The 22225-nt window shown below is 44.0% G+C and overlaps 1 protein-coding gene across 4 annotated transcripts in view; it reads right to left on the minus strand.

The window, feature by feature from the left end:
- GABBR2 (gamma-aminobutyric acid type B receptor subunit 2) overlaps positions 1–22225 on the minus strand; it is a 354329-nt gene that overhangs the window by 188387 nt on the left and 143717 nt on the right. For all 4 annotated transcript variants that reach the window (XM_031677345.2, XM_006204058.4, XM_072959804.1 and 1 more), the window contains one exon: positions 9306–9476. In XM_031677345.2, the coding sequence (XP_031533205.1) occupies positions 9306–9476 (171 nt within the window). The remainder of the gene's footprint in view (positions 1–9305; positions 9477–22225) is intronic.

A 22225-nucleotide genomic window follows, 5' to 3' on the forward strand; every position in this document is an offset into this window, starting at 1 on the left:
TATACAAGTTCACTCATATGTATCAAAAAACAAAACAAAACTGTAAAGGCATATCCCTACAGATGTTAACAGTGACCTTTTAGTGGGTAGTTATGGCCAATTTTTAATTTCCTTTTTGTTCTTCTGTGTTATTCTAAGTTTTCTGCATTGAGTACATATCACTATTATGGCTACAAAACAATGATCAGTATTTTAAAACAAAGAGGCAAAAAATAAAAACAAAGAGAACTTGAAGTTTTTACGTAAGAAAGTAACTACAATCTTACTACTTTTCCTTTGAATTCTTGCAATAACCTTCTGGCTGGTTTCCCAGACTCCTGCCTGCTGGTCTCAATCTGCCCTCAAGATCGCTACCATCCCTCATCCCCAATTTAAAAACCTTCCGTGGCTCCCTACTGCTGATAGGTAAAGTCCTGGGGCCTTCACCACTCCTCCCCCAGCCATTCTCCCCTCCACTCCGAGCTGTCCTGCCCCAACTACCTGCCATTTCCTGAAGGTTCCACACACCTTTCAACTCCAGACCTTTGCCCAGGGAGTCCTGGCACCATCCAAGCTTGGCAGAGGGGCCTTGGAGGGAACCACAGCCAGAATGACCAGAACAGCTCTGGAGACCCACACACGACAGGGTGCGCTGCCTTCTCAGCCAAGTTTAGACAAGGCTGAAAAACGTCTCCTGGAACACCTTGGTAGGAGCAGGGGTGGAGGGACACCCCTGAGTCTGAGATTTGAGATCTGGGAAAATCATAAGAATTAAATGCAGAATCCCAAGGCAAAAACTCCAGGAGACTGTGAGAGGCTCTGCTTAAGACACAGGTTGCTTGGTCCAGATATCCACCTCCTTACTGTTGGTAGGGGTGGGGTGGGTGGGGGATTCTGGCTGAGGCCTGTGGTCTCCTTCTCTCCACAAGGGGAGGCACAAACCTGGGTTCACACCTATACCTGCCACCTCTTGGTGGAACCTTGGCAAAGTGACATAACCCTTCCTTCCTGAGTCTGTTCCTGGAGACGGACCATGCTGGGTGAGAATGTCATCACCTGCACACAGTAGGTACCCCTAAATGGCAGTGGATGATGTCATAATTACATTTTCCTACCCAGCGGTCCTGGTGCATGGGCTGGTTCATGGGGCTGGAGTTGTGCTCTGGGTAACTGGCCCAGGGGCTGTGCAGGAGGCCCCAGGAAGTGTCCCCGGTGAGGGCTTTGAGGTGGATGGCCAGGACCCCCGAGACCTCCAGGATCTCCTTCTGGGCCCTCACTCACCCCTGTGTTCTGGGATCCATGCAGCCTGGGTGGAGATGTAGCTGTCTAATATCACAGCAGCGAGTGTAGCACTCACCAATGCCCTCCGAGAGCCCTGGGGCTGGCACAAAGACCCTAGCCAAGCACCTCGTCCTCTCAGAGCAGGGTCCAGGCAACTCTTTTCTTTAAGAGTTGGGGTATGTGAGGCGGGAGGGTACTTGGCGCCTATGACCTGCTGTGGAGTGTTAGGGAGGAAGCATTCGCCAGGCCCTGCAGTTTCCTGTCCCTGCATCTCCTGCAGCTCTGGAATGGGCCGTCTCTCCAAGGGCAGAGCTCTGAGCTGGATTAAGGCATTCAGCTTGGAGGCTGACCTTTTCTTCAGAAGGCTTAGCCACTGCAGCCACCCCAGGACAAGAAACACTGGATGTGCCCCAGATGTGTGCACGTTGCCAACAGGATGGCAGGAGCGCTAGGAACTGCAGATCCTGACAGGGTGAGGGGTGGTTCTCACCTAGGTGGGGTCTTCACCCTCTGCAGGGATGGGTGAGCAGAGCACTGGCTGGTGGGCTGCCCTTCCACCTGGGGGTACTCACATGAAGGTACAAGTGCTGCCTGAACCTCAGAGTCTGCCCTGTGATAGAAGGCTGAAGGCCTGCAGGCCAATTCTTGACCTTGACCTCAAGTTTCTCCCATTGACCACCTGCAATGGACCAGGGCTTCGAGGGACAGCCTACTGCCAGTACTACCTTCCACCCCTCACCCACCCTCACCTGCTAAGTGAACAGGCAGCCAGATGACTTCATCCATCCCAGTGGTCTCCAAACTTCAGTCCTTCTTGTACCCCCTTAGAGGCAATTTCACTGTATAAATGCACCACCTATGTGCTTGGTAGCTTAGTATTTTCCTTTAAACAGTCTCACTTTTTAAATGAAGGTTCTAAATAATAAGATCAATTAAGTGCAGTTTTGATGGGCTAGTAATCTTTTTTCCCCTGGTATATAATAACAGAAATACACAACTATTAAAACTGTACAGAAATCTTACATAAAACTGTGGGAAATAATGGAGCCCTCTCCCCAGTGCCAAAGAGGCTGCCACAAATAGCAAGGCTGGGTGTGGGCAGGATGGATACTGAGCTGTCCCTGGCGGGTCTCTCCCAGAGCAGGAGGCAAGAGCACTAAGAAGGAGAGGACGTTTCTCGCCTGGGGCGGAGAGCCAATCACCTAAAAGCATCAGCAAGTTTTCAAATAGAAGTTGAAGCACAGGATGGGGCACTGGGACCATTAGGATTAGAATCTGATTTGTCAGGAGTTCCCTCCTGTCTCCTAATGATGGAATATTTGCAGGTGTGTGGGCGGCCAAGGTGATCCTACAGCCTGGAGGGAAGCCAAGGACAGAGACCAGAGGTGGCTTGGTGCCCCCAGCATGCCTGGCCCTTTTCTCAGATAAAGTGGGCCTAGGAGCACAGTGGCTTCAGTTGAAACCTGCCCATTTTTTCCATTACAGGGGTTCTCAAACTTGGGCGTGCTGGGCCCCACCCCAGAGGGCCTGATTCAGGGGTCTAGGGTGGAGCCCTCAGATTTGCTGGGAACATGCTGACTCTGCTCATCCAGAACCAACTGTGAGAACCGCTCCAGAAGCTGGGATTACCTCATCCTGGTAAGGGAGGATGACAGCTCAGAATGAACATCACAGGAAGCCAACAACTCAGATACAAACCACAAGTGTGCATTCCCAATGTCCATCACTGACGCCACCGAGAAGCAACCACATGGCAGGCCCCTGGTCACCGCTGGTTCCAGCGGCTGGCCCAGAACTTTCCCATTGAGATCTCTAGAAGAATCCTCACCAACGATGTCATGTCCAAATTTGAAGACTCAGTTAAGAAATGACAGAATGGCCTGTGCTGAGTTCTGCAGGAGTTTCACTTCCCGATTTTGCTAGCTCCTCCCTTCTTTCTGATGCCCCAGTGATTCATGATAGGGACTGGGACATCCCTGCCCTCCTCTAACCTGCTCTTACCATCCCAGCTGCAAGCAGACTACAGGCACAGAAGGGAAATCACTGCATTTATCCCTAAGAATCTGGCCTAATGGATAGAGACTGATTTACCAAAACCCTTACTGAACACACACATGCCAGACAGCATGCAGGGTGAGGGGACAGAGAGGGCCGGATGGCTCTTGTCACAGGACCCTCCAGCCCAGTGGCAGTGGGTGACCAGTGAAGAAGCAGGTCGGGTATTTCCCTGCACTGTGCAAGGAGCTGGTACAGGGAGCAGCCCGAGGGGAGAGGAATATAATGGTGGCTGCCCTGACCCAGCCAGGGGAGGAAGGGTGAGCCTGGGAGTGTTGGGGAGGATGTTCTGCAGAGAGAAGCCAGTGTGGAGGTGTGGCTGGACCAAAGTGAGAAGTGCCTGGAGGAGAGACAGAGTAGCAGGCCTCCAGTGGCATGAAGGGTCTCTGGAGTGACATCAAGGAGCTCATTCCTGCTCAGAGCAACAGGGAAAAAGCTGATGATTCTACAAGGTTGGCTCCTGGATTAGAAGCAAGCACAAGGTCCTCCACCCTCCACTGGGGGTGTGTCTCCCAGGCTATATGAGTGGTAACTTTGGAGGAGGCCCAGAGACCCCTCTGGTGGGGCAGATGGTGACTCAGCAGGGCCGAAGGGCTGGTGTTTGAAGAAGAAACTCTGCAGATGGTGCCCTTTCAGTAGTGGACAGATCAAAGGCCTCAGCTGGTCCCAGGACTTGAAGGAGTCCCCTGGTGTGGAAAGGTCAGCCCCAGAAGCACCGAGATCACTGAGGACCACCAACCGGGCAGGTAGCCCCCGAGCCTGCTTGGAGGGAGGAGAGGAAAGGGAGCAAAAGGCACCAAACCCCGCCATGGCTTGCTCCTGAATGGGGTCAGTCATGTGCTAAGGAACCAAATTCGAGATGACAATAAAAATAACAGCCACCCCTTCCTGGTGCGGATTATGAGTCAGGCACTTCTCTTAGCACTTTAAGTTTCTGAACACATGTAATCCTCATAACCACCCTAAGAGTTAGTTACCATTATTACCCTCATTTTTAAGAGAAAGAATCTGAGGCACAAAGAGGCCCAGCAATTCTCATGGCGACAGCCCTGGGAGTGGTGGGATCAAGGTCAATGACCAGATCTCCCTAAACCTAAATTCCTTGAGCTAGGAAAGATCCTAGAGGTCAACTGACCCAACTCCCTTATCTTTTACAAGGGGAAACCGAAGCCTAGAGAGACTAAGTGATTTGTCCAATGATACGTAGCTGGTTAGTTGCATCATGGACTCAAGAACCCAAAGAATAACTTAGTGAACACTGTTTAGTAGACCACACGCCTGCATTTGGGAGAAGGGGCCCAAATAGCCCTGTTGGTGTCTGCTGGGCCTCCCAGGCTCCCCTGCTCACTGCCTTCATCCCACCTCATCCCTGCCTCCATCCTGAGTGGATGTCACTCAGAGCACTCTGGCATTTCACTTACTTACCCCAGTTCCAGTGACCTCTACCTGCACTTGGCTTTAGCTATTCACACACAGCCAGGGCCTGGCCCCTCAGTTCCTACATCCCTCGCCCAGCTCTGCCACAGCTTTTATCCTTCCAGCTCCCTCACTCCCACTGACTTAAGCTTCTCAGAGACTTCCAGGGCTCCACTTCCTCCAAGCCCACAAGCCACCTGCCTGCCCACTGCTCACCATTCCTGCCCCCACAGACCACCTTCTCAGCAGTGACCTCAATCTTCATCACCACCTCCACCTTTGTCTTCTACCTGGTGAAGCCCCTGGCACCATGGTCTCCACCTTCTCCATCCTGCTCCACAGTCACCTGGCCTGCTAAGAGTGGTCATGCCACCATGTAGACCAGGCCACTCTGAGCACAAAGGGCTCCTACCACAAGAGGGGATCATTTCCACCCTGAATTTCTGAGCCAGTTGTGAGGAATGTCAGCATTGTCTGCACACTGAAGTAACCTGGAGAACTGGGAAAGGTTCCAACGCCTGGGTCATCTAATGCAACTGTTCTGGGGGTGGCCTGGGCATCAGGATTTATAAAGCTTCCCAGGTGATTCTAAAATGTGCCCTGTCCACACAGGGGAATACTACTCAGATGTATAAAGAGACAAACTACCAATGCATGTTATGTGGATGAACCTCAAAAAAATTGTGCAAAGTGAAAGAAAACAGACACCAAAAAGCACATGTTATATGATTCTATTTATATGAAATTTCCAGAAAAGACAGAATTATAGTGCAAGCAAATGAAACTAGGGCTGAGTGTGGGACTGCCTACAATGGGCACCAGGAACTTTTGGGGAGATGGGAGTGTTCTAAGGCTGGATTGTGGTGATGGCTGCACAATTGTATAAATCTAGTAAAAATAACTGGACTGTACACTAACAATGGATGAACTGTAAGGTATATAAAGTATATACCAATAAAGGTATTAAAAGTGGGGGGAAAAAGTAAAAAGAAAAAACCCAACTTATGGAACTTAAATTTTATTTTGCTCAAAAAAAATTCCCCAAGTGATTCTGATGAGTAGCCAGAGTTGAGAACCCAAGGAAGGAGGCCTGACACTCACTGACCCCGAGGCCACACCCACTCCTCTCCGGCTCTCCACAGCACACGGTCTGCACCCTCATAGACTGTGGCACACAGTAGGCCTCATGAGTATTTTCTGAGTAAATGGATATGCATTTCTAGGGTCTGTCCTATGTTCTAGCAGAGTCGAGAATGTCCATTTAATGAATACTAACTATGCAGAAGTCTTTCATTTATGTTTTCTCATCTAACTCTCCCATCTCCCAGTGCCTGTGAGGTAGGGATAAATATCCCGATTTTACACAAGGAAAACAGGATCTCACTGAGGTGAAGTGAATTGCCTGGGGTCACACAAACACTGCTTGGCAAAGCTGGGCTTAGAGATCAGCCCATATATGGTACCAAGTCCTTCCTTCTTCTCTCCTCTAAGTCTTTGACCCAGAGAGGGCAGGCCTGAAGCAAGCGCCACCTTTTCTGCCACTGGGATTCCCCACGGACCCTCATTTGTTCTGGCAGAAGCTCTAGGTCTGATCCATCTGAGCCAACAAGGTGAAGTGAATTGACAAAGCGGGACCTAGAGATCAGCACACCTGATCTAAGTCCCCAGCAGCCTCTGGGTCACCACGCACTAGCCTTGAATCTCAGTGGCTGAAAAGGTGGAGCAGCTGGTCACGAGGTGGGATGGCCCTCAGCTGTCAGCCCTCCAACCCTTTCAGTCCCAATGTAATAAATTGCACAGGATTAAGGTTCATCCCCCAGCACCCTCCTCCAAATTCAGGATTGCTTTCATTTGACATTCCTTCCAGTGTACCAGTCGGGAACAGAAGTGCTTGACGCTGCTGATCGACCACTTTCATAAAAGGAATCCAGTTTCCTTTGCACTCAGAAAAAGCTGTTAGCCCCTGGCGAGTTTCCAGGGCCTGCACTCCAACGATGCAGCCCAGACATCGGGAGAGGGATGCCAAAGCCCTTGGGCACAGAGAGGAGTCAGCTGGGCTGATAGATTTAAATCGAGAGGGGTTCTTGCCAGCAATACCACCAAGCAACATCCTGTCCTCAGAAAAGAGGTTTCCCGCTGAGCTGCCCTGAAACCCAGCTGAAGGCCCTAACACAGCTGTGCAGGGATGGAGCTATGGTACCAAACTGCCAATAGCTGACCCCAGTGAGGACAATGTAATGGAGAAGACACTGAACAACAGTCCAGAGTGTCAGCTGGGTTCTTTACCAGTATGTGCCCCAGCACAAGAAAGCACCCACCCTCTGTGAACCTCAGTTTTCTCATCTATAAAATGGGAACCATAACCCCTCCTTCCAGGGCAACTGGCTGTGAGAGTGTTTGGAAACCCATAAAGCACTCAACCAAGTTGGGGCTGATCATTTATCCTCTTTAGACCAAGGATTTGGGGTTTTTCAAAACTTGGAGTCTACACACAGGTAGTTTCCATGTGACTACAGGAAGTTATAGATAGAAAGAACAACTGGGAGTGCAGAACTCAGGATTCAATCCCAGCTTTTCTGTGACCAATCATTTCATGACTTCAGAGGTGATTTGAAACCCTGGACTGTGTCCCTTTTCCACTCTGGGCCTCAGTCTCCCCTTCTGTACAATAAGGAGGTTGCGAGAGGTGTCTCTAAGGGCCCCTGAGGCTCTGTCAGCCAAAGACTATACTGGAGAAAGTCAGGTCCCCCCAAATTGCAGCAGAGCCTGTGTTAATGGGGCCATGGGACTGGCCCTCCCCACCCTCACCATTAACCTGTTTCACATTCATTTCAGAACATTTGTGGCTGCTCTATAAAGGGCAGGCTTCCAGCAAAAGCCTCTTCAGTATTTGGCAGTGAGTCATGCCCACTGGAGGTCAAATTCCCTTTGTGCCTCTCCCTAGGGACTGCAAAACAGAGGTGGGAAGATGAGAACCAGTCTTGTTGGGGGGAAAAACTGGCCTTGTTTGGATGACCACAGATAGTGGGGCCAAACACTTCTGCTTTTCAAACACCTATGAAAACATCCCTCTCTGTGCATAAACTTCACAAAGATCTCTGAAATTCATGTTTCATCTGATTTTGGCAAGAGTCCTGCAGGATAGGCATGGGAAGTGCTGTTGTCCTCATTTTACAGGGTACGAAACCACAACTCAGAGAAGTGAGGTGACTTCTCCAAGGTTGCACAGCCAAGGCATGCAGTGGCCTCTCTTTCCCTGGGGAGAGACAGGGCAGAGTCTCAGAAAGGGAAGTGTAGAGCTGGAGTGGAAACCAGGTCTGGTGATTCCCAGCCCTGCTCTGCCCCATCTCCCCCACCCCACACCCAGCATCCCCAACTGGTAGAAGGGCTGTGTCCTCTCTGATTCATCTCACTGAGGTCTGCCTGGATACCTGCCTCACACATTTTTCCACAAAACTGCTCAGTTTTTTGTTTGTTTGTTTGTTTTTGTTTTTTCTATTGGGCTGCTAAGCAAACCTGGAATGTCGTATCTCTTTGGGAGGCTCTGAGTACCAAGAGCATACAGGGGAGAAGAAAGGAAAGTAGGAACTCTAAGGAGAATGGGAAGAAAAACAGAAACCATTCTGCAACTCAGCTGAATGGGGAAAACTTTTTAGATTTGCTAATATCCTATTAGTAAAGATGTGTGGAAATGGGAATTTTCAAATGTCACTGGAGGGACTAAAAATTGGAGGTCAATTTCTCTCAACATTTTAAATGACCCAGTAATTCCACTTCTAGAAATCTATTATGAAGATGCACACCTCCACGGGAAGGTATTATCTGTGATATCAGAAAGCTGTAAACATTCAATAAATTACCATCTATCTGACAGAACACCACAGCCCACTAATAAGAATAAAGTCAATCAAGATCTCTAAGATCTGTTGTAAAGTGAAAAAAGCCATGTATCTAGTATGAAGACATTTGGGTTTAAACAAATACTGAAAAAGGCCTGGCAGATGAATACTACACAGAAAGTAGGACTAGATTTGGAAGAGAACGTGGATTTAGGGGGATTGGGTAAAGCAAGCCTTTTCTTTTTTTACTGTATATATTCTGGCTTTTTTTTTTTGGTAAAACAACAACAACAAGAAAATCTCAGAACACCAAGTACTGATGTATATTTGTAAGTTATTAAAACAAACAAACAAAACCCCCCAAAACCACCCAATCCACAGTGACTTTGGAATCTTCATTCCAAGTCAGCTCCTCCCAAAATTCCTCACAGAAGAAATGCTCTAGACGGCACCTCATGGGTTTAGATGGTCACTATAGGTCAGCAGCAAGGACAACACACCTGGGTGGGGTGGGGCAGTGAGGGGATAAATTTCGCTGAAAGACAAAACGAAAGGGGAGGTTCCACTCCTGAGCTGTGCAGGTTGGAAGTCATCCCTGTCTCATGCACAAATTCCTCAACAGCTTAAAGGCCCCTGGACATGACAGTGCCCATCCTTGATTGAGCTGTCTTGCCCCTTGCCCGAAGGTGACAGCGCTAACAGGTGGGTGAGGGCATGCCTCTCGGTGGGGCGTACCTCGGAGAAGCGCTGCACGTCCTGAGTCAGCGTGCCCACTCGCTTCCACTGGTAGTGCTTCAGCAACTTCAGGATGGCTGGATTCACCGCGTTATCTGATGGGACTGTCCGAAAGAAATAAGGGTATTTCTTCTTATCAGCTAGAACAGGCGTGGTTGCAGCAAAGGAGAGCTGAAAAACACAAAAGAGGCAGCGCTTTCACTGAGGGAACCTCACAGCTGTGAGCCCAGGATCTTTCCTAAGGGAACAGAGGTCTTTAGTTCTTACTTGGGGTACGAACACACAGGTAAAATATTTTTTAAGCCTTCTTATTGCAAAAGCAACACATTATAATTTAAGAGGTTTTAAAAATGCAAAATAAAGAGAAAGGAGGAAAAAATGGACCAATAATTAATCCTTCCCCCAAAACAGTCATTAATATTGTCATCTATTTCCTTCTGATCCTTTCTCCTGCATGGCAATGTTTTAAAAAAAAAGATTCTTGGGATCATTCTACATACACAATTTAACTATTTATTCCTTCACTTATTATCCTACAAGCATTTAACCATGCTGTTAAAACTTCCTGTAAATATTTTAACATGTAAACTTTTTATTAGCTGCATAATATTCCAGCATATGAACATACCATAATTTATTGAATTATGTCTAATTTGGGTGCATTTAGGCTGTTTCTAATTTGTCATTATTGTTGTATTATTCTATAAGCATCTTTGTGTATAGTATTTTTTCCCTGTATTTCAGGCTATTTCCGTAGGCTAGAGTCTAGGATGTGAAATGTCCCAGATAAAGGATATGAGCATTTAAAGACTTTATACTTATTTCCCCCCCAAATCATGTCAATTTACACACTCACTAGTCAGGAATAATTAGAGGGCCAATCTCACCAACATTCTTGTCAACAGAAGGAAAATAGAACATCTCTCTAATTTATTTATGATTTATCACCAAAAACTGTAATCACATTGCATTTGTTGGTTATACATATTGAACCTTTTCCCATGTGGTTGTTAACCAGTCATATGTTCTATTTTAGGAATTGCTTTTGTATGTCTCTTGTTTATTTTCTGAGTGGTATTCTAATGCTTTTCTCACAGAGTTTAACGAAGACTTTTATATATTCAGCATTTAAACTCAGGCTATTACAGTTGCTGCAAATATCCCAGTTTGTTTGCTTTTACATTTTGTGTGTGTATATTTTAATTTACACTCAGTAGTCAAATCTGTCCATCTTTCCCTTTATTATTTCTTCTTTTTCTTTTAAGTGCCAGTAAGTTGCTAAATTGGATTTTAATTATCTGCCCTACAGAGCCCAGCTTAAATGTCATTCCTTCTATAACATTTCCTCTGATCTCTGCTCTCTCTTCCGCTCAGCCTCATCCACGGAAGGCTGTTATCAAATTTTTTGATCTTTGCAGTATGATGGTGGAAAAATGGCATCTTGTAGTTCTGATTTGCATTTGAGGTTGAGTGAGGTTGAGTGTCTCTTCTTATGCTTAAGAGCAATTTGCAATTTCTTTCTGGAAACTCTTCACATCCTTTGCCTGTTTTCCAATTGGACTCTGAGTCTTTTTCTTGTTGGTTGGTAGAAGTGATCTTTTATAGTAAGGAGATTAGCCCTTTGTGATATAAGTTGCTAATTTCCACCCAGTTTGCACTTTTTCTTTTGATGTTTCTTATGGTGTCTTTTGCCATATAGAAGTGTTGTTGTTTTTTTTTAATGTGGCTGAAATTATCATTTGTTTCTTTTCTGTCTTCAGGTTTTATGTCATATTTAGAAAGGCCTTTCCCACTCTGACATTATAAAAGAATTTCTCCATGGTTCCTTCTAGTCTGTCTGTCATCTCCCCTCCCCTCCTTCCCCGCTTCCCTCCACCCTTCTCTGCTTTCTTTCTTTTCTTCCTTCTTTTGTTTCATTTAAGTCTTCGATCCAGAGAGGGCAAGGCTGAAGCAAGATCCCTCTCTGCTGCCACAGGCTGTCTCCCCAACCCCTGCTGTCCCAGCAGCTCTAGATCCAATATATCCCAGAGTCTAACTCCAGCATCCAGGGAAATAACATCCTGGAACCCATAGGCCCCAGCTGAAGTTGCTTTATTGCTCCTCCTGTCACCCAGTGAAGCACTACCCCCCACCCCCAAGACTTCAGCAGAGCAGGGCAATGGAGATTTGCCCCTTTTCTTGAGCTGGCTCAGATGGTATACGGCCACTACTAGAATCCCTGGATCACCTGCATCCACTCAGCAGCCTCAGTAGGTCCTGTTGTTAGAGCTGAACACACAACAAACCATCAGCTGTCACCCGGAGCTATACAGCACTTATAGGAACCAATTTCTAAGATCTCCACAAAGACAGGATATCATTCCAAGACTGGATAGATCGACTATTAAAAAAAAAAATTCTGGGTAGAATAAAGGTCAAGGGGAAGAACCTACAGAAAGGAAAATCCAGCTGGACACACTAAGGACACAACCTAAACTGTCCAGCAAGGGGAGGCCTGCTGTTGGAAGTAGTGAGATCCCTGTTTCTGGAGGTGTGCAAACAGAGGCTGGATCATGATGATGCAGTAAGAGCACAGAGGGGCTGCAAGGTATCTGGGAACTCCCTGAAAACTGTATGAAAAAGCTTGGTGAGCATGTATGTGCATACAGACATGCACATTTTTCTGAAAAGAGTATCCATGGTTTCCATCAGATTCACAAAGAGAATCAACCAAACAAGGTCAGCACCCCTGCCTGAAGGTGGTACTTAGGTCCCATAGTGAGTGCAAGAAATAGAAGCTCTCTACAGTCTGCTCAAACTTAGTGTCTGTGATCCTTCTCTCGAGATTAAAACAATATTTCCAGCTTCCTACGGTCACCAGTGTAAGAAGGAGCTATTTGAAAAATCAAAGAGCAACTATTTCAGGACCAGGAATGGTATATGTACCATCACATCCCCAAAAATGCTTATCTAATACAATTTGGAAAATATTGGTTTTCTGATGTGATTTCTGAATCACACTCTGGTTGATACTTTGCTGTTATTGTCCCATTAGTTCCAGGTCCACAATTAATTGTTGCTTGAACAACCTCATATGTTTGCCCTGTAGGTAATTACAGTGGTTACTGTTCAGCGCATAAATGGCCCATTGTGTTTACAATGGGCTTGGAGTACAATATATGCCCCGGGTCTAAATCATGTTGGGTGCAAAATATTAACTGGCGCTGACATTTTCTGCACCATTTGAGATAATGCACACTTTGATTAGATTGCTTTGCATCACTGTTCCTCTGGCTTTAGCCTCCTAAAACTTTCTTCCATCGGCAAAGACCGCAGGTGCCCAGCAGCATTGCTGAACTGAAGGAACCCTAGAAATCTAGTTCTGGGGTTCCCTACTCTGGCTGCACATTAGAATCACATGGGGACAGTTTTAAAAATATTCATGATTTGGTCCCATGCTAAAACAAGTGCATCAGACTCTGTGGGCATACAGCCCAGGCATCAGTATTATTTAGAAACTTCCCAAGCTGAGGGTTGAGAACCGCAGTTGAACTGAGGGTTCAGCACCCCTAGTCTCGAATATAACAGACTGAGGCCAAGAAATAGGGAGAAATTGAGATACCCAACACAGTCAGTAAGAGGCAGAAGCAGAATTCAAAGCCAGGTCTAAAGGACTCTAACACCAGTGCTCTTTCTCCCTCTGATGGCTGTCCCCTCCCTCCTGTGTGTTTGCCAGGGCTTCCTCCCCGAGCAGTCACCCAGCACCTGCAACACTAGGCCTGCTACCATTAGAGTCCTAACTCCAAGACCTAGTCTTTCTGGGCTCTCCTGCCTTATTTCACACAACCAAGTTCATTTCTAAACAGACTATGATTGAGGCTTCGAATTAATCCCTAACCAAGGATTTATTCCAGAGAGTACTTTTTAATTTATTTTATAGTTTTATCATTTCTAGGTTTATTGGATTGTTTTGAGAATTTGGAGTGTACAGTTTCTGCTTTCAGAATTTACTGAGAATTTTTTTTTTGGTAGCCTATTATACAATCAATTTTTGTAAAAGTTTCATGGTGGCTGGAAAAACAGATGTAGTCTCTGGTTGTAAGCTATAAAATTATCAGACTTCTTATGTATAAGAGATATAGTCTAACTAATCAATCATATTATTAACACATGTTTTGTATTTTTGTTTACTTCACCTATCAAAAACTGAGAGGTTTGATTTGACACAACATTGTAAAATGATTATAGATCAATAAAAAATGTTAAAAAAAAAACCCCAAAAAAACCTGAGAGGTTTGTTAAATTTTTCCCTGTTGTCACTGACAACATTTCCATATTCTTCAGCAGTTTTTGCTTTATATGCTTTGATTTTATGTTGTTTTGAGGATAAATGTTCATTACGTCTTTATTTTTCAGCAATATATACCCTTTTCAAATGCAAATAGCAGGTAATTAGTAGATAATAATTGAGTGGACTGAGATTAAAGTATTTACTAAGGCAAAATAACCCTCTTCATCATTTTATTGCTGTTTGTTTCATATATCTTGCTCGATATTAATATTGAATATCTTACTTAATATTAATATTGAAATCCTTTATTTTTTTTATCACACTTGCCTGCCATGGCTGAGATCCATCTTTTATTTGTATTCTATTAAGATTATATTTAAGTATATTTCCTGAAACAAGTACATGGAGTGGATTTCAAAATACACACTTATTGCTGCAATAAATACTTGGTCTTGCATTTATCATTCTGTTGGAAGTCTTATTCTTTCTTTTAATGCTTCCTTTTTGTTTCCTTTTGTTCCCTCTGGTATTCAAACTACGTATCCACTCTTCTCCATTCTGGATGTATTAATCTTGCTTCTTGTCTTAACCTGCTGGAATATCTTTTCATATTCTGAAGGAGGGTAAAGGGTTGAAAACTTGCTGAGAATGAACCTCTGCTGCCTTGACTCATGCAGAATTTATCTGGGTATAAAATTCTTGGGCTACCATTTTTCCCCTTTGAAATTACAAAGAGATGCAGAAGAGAAATCTGGGGATAGTTTGATTGTTGTTCATTAGTAGGTATCTGATTTTCTCTGCTTGGATGTCTGAAGGATTTTTTTTTCTTTATTCTTAGAATTCAAAAAATTTGCCAAGATCATTCTGGGTGTGGCAATCTTGATTTTATATGGGACACAGGGAGTCCTTCAATCTACACACTCATCTTTCAACCAAAAAATATATATATGTATAAATGTATTATTTATCATATAAATATAGTATACACAATACTATATTTATTATATTTATGCTACGTTAATATTCATATATATCCTTGCCTCTCCACTGGAATATCTGATTATCTACACGTTGTCTTTCATTTCCCAAATCCATATCTGTCCTATTTTTTCCATGATTTCATCTCTTGGTCCTTGTCCTCTGAGTTCTGGAAGACCATCTTATTGTGTTCTGTCTCTTTTATTACAGGGTATGTGCATATCCAGTTTTGTTAACTTCTGATAAAATGGCTGCATCAGCCACAATCCCAGCAGTGGTGCACAAGGGTCCTTATTTCTCCACATACTGACCAATGTTTGGTATTATCTGACTTTCTACTTTTTGCTCAGCTTTTGGGGATAAGTTAGCGCTTCAATATTAATAGACTCTGCAGCCCTTTGACTATAATATGATTGAGTAGCTGTACAGAAACATGTTAGCCATTCAAGTTCCTTGTTCAGGTTTGTTGATTTGCATTTCAACAGTCTCAGTTTGAGCTTTACTGTCCCTGACATATTTTTTTTATTGTTTTTGACTTCTTCCATTTCCTAGTAATTTTTTATGACCATATCCCTTTTCGCCACATCCTCTTATCTCATATTTCATGGAGACCATGTATTTTTCTGCATATGACGGAGGATGTCAAAAGTCTTTCAAAAGTTTTCTTCTGTATCCTACAATAGCTCATCTTCAGAGGTGAGCTCTTCCTCTGCTTCTTCTGGATATTGTGCATCTTTGATTATTTTTGCAGTATTTCTTCAAAGGCTGAATGTAGATGATTTCAGTGTACTCATCCTCAAAAGCAAGGCAGGTATTTTCTGAGGCAGCCCATCAAAAGACAATATATGGGTTGCATTTGGCCCTATCTGCTGTCTGTTTACATTATAATTTAGTATTTTTTCTCAGAAAACTGGAGAACAAGTATTTGAGCACAGATTTTTGGTGTCTAGTAGGCTCCCATCTTATGCTGTCTGTGTTAATGAGTGCATGATTTTCTGATACTCTGGTTAACACAGTACATTAAATTCCTGTCATGCATTGTTGCCAGAGATTTTCTTTTTTGCCCATGAAACTTTGTCATGAAACTTACTTTAGAGGTTTCTGTTTCACTCCTTGTGCCCTCCTGTCCACTTTATATAGCTTTTTCTAGGAATTTATAGCTCTGTTTGAATTTAGAAAGATAAACAAGAATGAAGAGAAAAAGCATCTTGGTTGCCTCAAAGATCAACAACCATGAGGAGAGAGGCACAGCTGCCCAATTTTCTGTAGAAGCCCTGGGTCCCAAACAGATTGTGGAGGAAAGAAGGGGTAGTCTGTATTATTCTTCAGGACAATTGTCATTTTATGAGGCAAGGGCCCAAGTGCCAGGGGGCAAATTTGGGTAGGATTTTCTCAATCCTGTTCCATCCACTTTATAATCGGTGAAGCTTCCAAACATCTAGAATGTCAGTGAGTCTCAGAGTCCCTTAGTTCTTCGAGGTAAAATTTACCATCCATTTTACAGCTGAAGAAACTGTGGCCCCGAAAGGTGATACAAGCTGTGCAAGTACTAGAAATATGGAATTGGTCTTTTGACTTCACATCCAGTTCTGTTTCTTCAACCAGCTCTGACCCATCAGTCCCAGATGAGACAGGGTAATGATCCAGGGCTTGTTTATTCTTCAGACCCACTAGCCCAGGGAAGAGACAGCGTATTTCAAGGCTACTCAAACATAGCAAGTGTCCACGGTGGGCATGGTTGATCCTGGGAGATTCCGGGAAGACACACCCTTTAACCAGCAGCATGGGATGGGAAGAGAGCCATCAGCATCTCCCTCTGGGTGGGAAGCCCCGGCTGGCCATGAAATACCCTGAGAAAGTTTGGGTTCTGCATGTTGGACTGTGAGTCTCTTTCACATCAAGCGCCCACAGACAGCGAGAGCAGGAGAACGAAGACAGCTACAAGGGTACTCTAGGGAGCTGGGAAACCAGGCTGAACCCCGTCTCCGTGACTTCAAGAACAAGGCAAAGCATTTCTCATCTGTGGGTGTCTGTTTTTCTCATCTCTGAAAATGATGGATTGAACCAAAGATTTCAAAGGCTCCTTGCAACCACACAATTCTATACTTCTCTCTCCAACAATGGAGGAAAATGATGAAGGAGTTTGTTACTTTTGTGTGGGTGTGTGTTTCATTTGATCTGATTTATTCTGATAATTGCCGTTGTGTCTCACTTCTCTTTGCAGATATAAGCCTAGATGAAAAATAGAAATACACCTCCCCATTTCAGGATCTTTATTAAATTCTCAGCCATTGATGAATTCTTCTCTAAATGCAATTCCTTCTTTACCTAATTTGGGGCCTCTGAATTTCACCTTTCTGCAGAAATAAACCATTTTTCAGATGGAAAGTATAACCAAGAGTGGCCCTAGTTGCTAAATCCTAGGTGAGAAATGCCAGCCAGATCCGAGGGGGGAGAAGATGATTGAGGCTTTGCTCTTTTCTCCGCTCGGTTTAATCTTCTTCCATGGGTTTGCTGACTGTTTCTGTAATTAAATGAGGGAGGTATTTGTCATCTAGGGTTTCTTTCAGCCAAGATGAATGGAACACAACTTTCTCAGGAAGCTTCTGACAAAACCTTGTTTGTGGCCAGTGCCAGGATGTATACAAAGGCACCAGGCTGTGTGCGTTGGGAACTGGGGTCCACTTGAGATCTGTGCCAGGTCGCTGCTGCGCCCAAGCCCTGGAGAAAAACTGTTTGGACACAAAGTGCCTCAACATAGACACCCGTGAGATTAACGTGACGTGGGGTGGCCACAAAGCATTTCCCGAGTTAAGAACGGAGAATGAAAGTCTGGCATTCGGGCAAGTTCTTGGGGCCCTACTCCCACCAAGGCCGGCCAGGCAGTATGTGTAGTCTTGCTGAGGCTCAAAACCTCTTCTGGAACCACCTGGAGTTAACTGTCTCTCCTTTCTGTTGATGAATTATAGTTTTAATCACTCAGAGGTGCACAGGAGTTCAGCTTTTCCCACTCACGTCCATAGCTGTGTCCTTACTGTGGACTCACAACAATTCGTGAGGGAGATGGGGAAGGCATGGTTGTCTGTGTTCCTGATGGAAAAACTGAGGCTGAGGAAGGCACAGTGACATGCCCAAGGCTCCACGGCCAGCAAGGGGCACAGATGGAATTTGAACTCAGATATTTTGACTCCTTGAAGGTATTGCCTACTCAGCACCTGCAGTGGGACAAGCCTTGTGCATATGGCTAGGCTTGAAGGGCTCACTTTGTCACTGAATGTGCAAAACCACCTTATGAGGTAGATAATATTTTGAGCTGTATTTTTCAGATGAGACGACTGAGGCTCAGAGAGGTTAAGTCACTTGCACCTGGTCACACAGACAGCAACTGGCAGAGCAGGAAGACTAACGTCACAGGCTTCACTCAACCCACAGATTGCTATGCTTCTTCTCTGTGATGAATAATTTCCAAAACTCATTTCCTGCTTTCATCTAACTTTGATCTTCACAAAACCCCATGATACAGGTAGACTTTATTACTCTCATTTTATAGCCGAGGAAGCTGAAGCTCAGAGAGTTAAGTGACGAGCTCAGAGTCACATGTTAGCAAGTGGCAAGGGCTAGTGCTCGAACTTGGAACTTCTGTTCTTGAAATGTAGTTTTCTATCCAGTAACAAGACTGCTTCTTAGGGAGGCAGCCAGGTACAAGATGACAAAAAACTGCAGCCATTTAGAAGAAGGGAGAAGAAAAAAATAAGATTTGCTTAAAAGAAAAACAGTACTGAATCCGTGGCTTATTACGCTTTTGACTGACTAAGATGGTCCAATTCAATTATACGAAACAAAACTCATGTATATTTGATTTTTTACTGAAGAGAAAATTCTTCACATTTTTCTTTTTAAACATTTATTAAGCAATATAAACTATGTATATAAGTGTATGAAATATATATGTTCAGTTCAAGGAGTAATAACAAAATCAATATCCAACTGTCTATCACCCAGTTTAAGAGAAGGAGCTTTTATTTATTTGTAAATATTAAATTGTAAAGTAACTTAATTTTTTGCTCTTTCAGATACAATTTTTTTTCATGTGGCATTCTGTGATTTTTATTTCATTCTTAGCTCCCTTCCATAGCATTTCTATCATTGTTTTATGCAAAGAAGGTTGCAAAACAAATATGACTTCCTCAAATCGTTTTTTCTCCCTTTTTAAGTTAAAAATGGGAGTAAAATAGAGCAAAACTAAGCCAGTGCTGAAAAAGCGGTGTGGTCCATAAGGATAAGAATTTCAAGTTTCGGCTTGGACAGGCTGGGTCTAAATGCCAGCTACACCACTCACCATACAACTTCAGGAACACTACTTCACCTCTGGGGATATATTTCCTCTGTAAACTGGGGTGACAAGCACCCCCTGCCACCTCAGGGCTACTCTGAGGATCGGAATAATGCAGGCACCCAATTAATGATTACTAATGTTAGATCACAACTTCTCAACTTAGACATTATGAGAATTGGATGGTACCATTATGTACAAAAATGTATGTGTTACAATTATGAAAAGCCTTTTAACTTACAAAGCTGTTTCCCTCAATACCTCAACCCCAAACAAGGCAGAGTGGAGGAGAGTTTACCCATTTTACAGATGAGAAGCCTCAGTGAATGGAAGGGTTTACTCACAGTGACGTGGCTGCTACCAGGTAGAGACATAATTCTAAATCAGGCTTTCTAAATTCTAACCTAGTGATTTAAAAATGGATTGTTAATTAAAAAATAATAATAATGATTATATTAGTTGTCTAATCACATACAATGAGAACATATGTCTTCAATTTTCTCTTAAACTTCTGGTGAGATGTTCCATTTCCCCCTTAGAGCTGTGTAGGTGACAAATGTAGGAAATTAACAAATTACATTAGAAGCCTCTTCGGTTTCCTCAGCTCCTTTTCACTTTGCTTTCAGCTGATGTCTTCAGGGGTAAGAAGTACTCTCAGGTGATCACAGCTGTGAAGCCAACTGCCTTTTAATTACCACACTGCAAAAATCATGTCTCTTCATGTCAATTTAGCACCTCTAATTAGTCGATAGGTTGACATCACATCTACAGGGGGAAAGGTGTGCTGGGCCCAGCTCAATGCTTGCAGCGGGAGGGGATGCAGCATTTCCATCTGATGGATCCTCTTATCTCTTAAGGGCCAGCTCCTACTCATTTGTCCAGGCCTGCTCACAGCCACCTCCTCTAGGAAGCCTTCCCTGCTATCCCTCGGTTCTTCCAGCACTGTTTCTTCCCCTTGCTGTGGGGTCCTGAGAAGTGATTGGTAGTTAGGCCCATTTCACTGACTGGTCTGTGAGCATTTCAAGGACAGTCTCCAAGTCCTTTTTTGCAGCCATGGGAGAAGAGGGAGAAGAAGGGCAAGGGGAGGCAGTGGGTTCACAAAATGCTTCCATGCTTTGCCTTCCAGACAAGAACTCACCGTGGTTTTCACATAGAATGGGGCTGAGGAGGAAGGCAAGCACTGGTTTCTGTAGCAACGAAAGATGGTGTTAGCCAGGCCTGCCACCTGGGCATCTAAAGAGAATCCAAGAAAAGCTCTGGGCAGCAGTACTGGTACCAAGGTATTGCTCAACCAGGACAGGCCAAGATTCGTGTGGGGGCCTATGAGCCACCTGCCTGTGACACACAGACCGAGAGACTACAGAAGGGTCAGGAGGGTGGAGGTCACCGGGTACCTAACAGTCAGGATCCCAGAGACATCAGGGCTCCAAGAGAAGGGGTCATCATAAGTCCCCTTCACCCTTGTGAGCCAACACCACCCATAACCAAGGAAGGGAGAGCAGAACTCTGGACTCTAGACCTCTGAGATTTGCTTCATGGTCAGTCCTGGGAAAACTGAGTAAGTTAAATCAAGATAAAAGATTCAAAGGGCAGAGAAGGTCATCCTGGACCAGCTGGGCTGGGGCTCAGGGCACAAGGAAAGGAGCATGGGTGTGTGACTATAGAACGGCGAAACCCAGCTCCTCCACATGTCAGCTGCACATCTGCTGGCGGTTCATTAAGCCTCAGTCTCTTTACTTATGAAATGGAGAGAGTGAGTCCCATCCTGACTACCTCTCCAGGGCTCTTTTCTTTTCTCTTTCTTTCTTTTTTTTAAATTAGAACCTGGCTATGAAAATGTTCTATAGGAAGTAAGTTCTTATGTTAATGGAGGGTTACAATACCCACCTGATCTGCTCACTCCTCACCTTTTCTGCGGCTCCAGCTTCCTTTCTCATCCTCTCACTCAGCCTTTTACTTCCAAAAGCATACCAGCCTCTCTCTCATTTCCCCACAAAGAAGCTTTCCTAAACACCTCCCCACACCTCCAGCCTAGGCCAAATGCGCCTCCCCTGCCCCATCCCCATCAGACCTGTCACACTGTATTGTAATTGCATCCTTACTTCCCTCAATAAGACTGTAAGATAACAAGTACTCAAGCTGTCACATTAAGAAGCACTCAAATATCTGTCAAGTAGGAAAACTAGGATCAATATGTGACAAATATGGCTGATATGATAAGGTTGATATGGATTCAGTAAAAGAAAAAATATTTAATAATAAGGTATTTAAGAATGAATCAAAACCTTGCAAAGTACTGAGTTCCCCATCCCTGAAGGTATTCAAGGAGATACTCAAAGATCATCCACCAGGGTCATGGAAGGGATTCCTAAACCAGCAAGGAGTTTGCATTCGTCAGTGTTGTTTTCTGTGCACTGCTGGTGGCACACCCAACATTTATAGGTGAGCCCCAGACTAATATTTTATATCTTAATAGGTATGTTTTCTCTTTATTTGCTTTTACACTTCTTCTTAGTAAATTATACTGATTTTCAATTGCAAGTATTTAAATGAAAGGATAGTTGATTTAAAATACTAAGTAAATTAATAATACAAGTGGTATACAGATTTGGCAAATTCAAGAAAGTGATATGCAAATGATGTCTGGGGAACATGGGATTGCAGGTTTGCTCAGGAGTCTTACAAGAATATATGGCCCTCAAATAGATTAAAAAAACAAATTTCTTCTGTATAGCAGAAGGAACTATATTCCATAATAACCTTTAATGAAAGAAAATATAAAAACAAGTGTATGTATATATGTGCATGACTGGGACATCATGCTATACACCAGAATTTGACACACTGTAACTGACTTCAATTTAAAAAATGATGAAGGGTTGGAAACAAACAAAAAGAATATATGGCCCTCAGAAATAAAAATCTACTCAAATCTCCATCACTTTCCATAAATTAAACTATACTATAAGTTTAAACCATATAGAATAAGCTAGACTCTTAGCTGGGCCCTAGAGAATGGGCATTGTCAGAAGTACCAAAAAGAGAGTAGATCTCTAAAATGAAAGAAATTAATTACATAGAAGAAAGAGAAATAACTGCAGAAGTAGAAACAACCTAAGGGAGAGGGTTGCTGTATTTAGCAATATTGGGGACATACTTGCAATTAAAAAATTATTCTTTATTTACCTGAAATTCAAATTTAACTGGGCGCCCTGTACTCTAGCTGGTAACCCCTACGTAATCACCCAAGCCAGAAACGGTAAATAGGCTTGAGCCAATGTGACATCATAATCAGGCTGACAGTGGCTGCCCAGGGTAGTAGATTAAGTCAGTGAAGAG

This window comes from Vicugna pacos, chromosome 4 (genome assembly GCF_048564905.1).
Source record: "Vicugna pacos chromosome 4, VicPac4, whole genome shotgun sequence".
NCBI lineage: Eukaryota > Metazoa > Chordata > Mammalia > Artiodactyla > Camelidae > Vicugna > Vicugna pacos.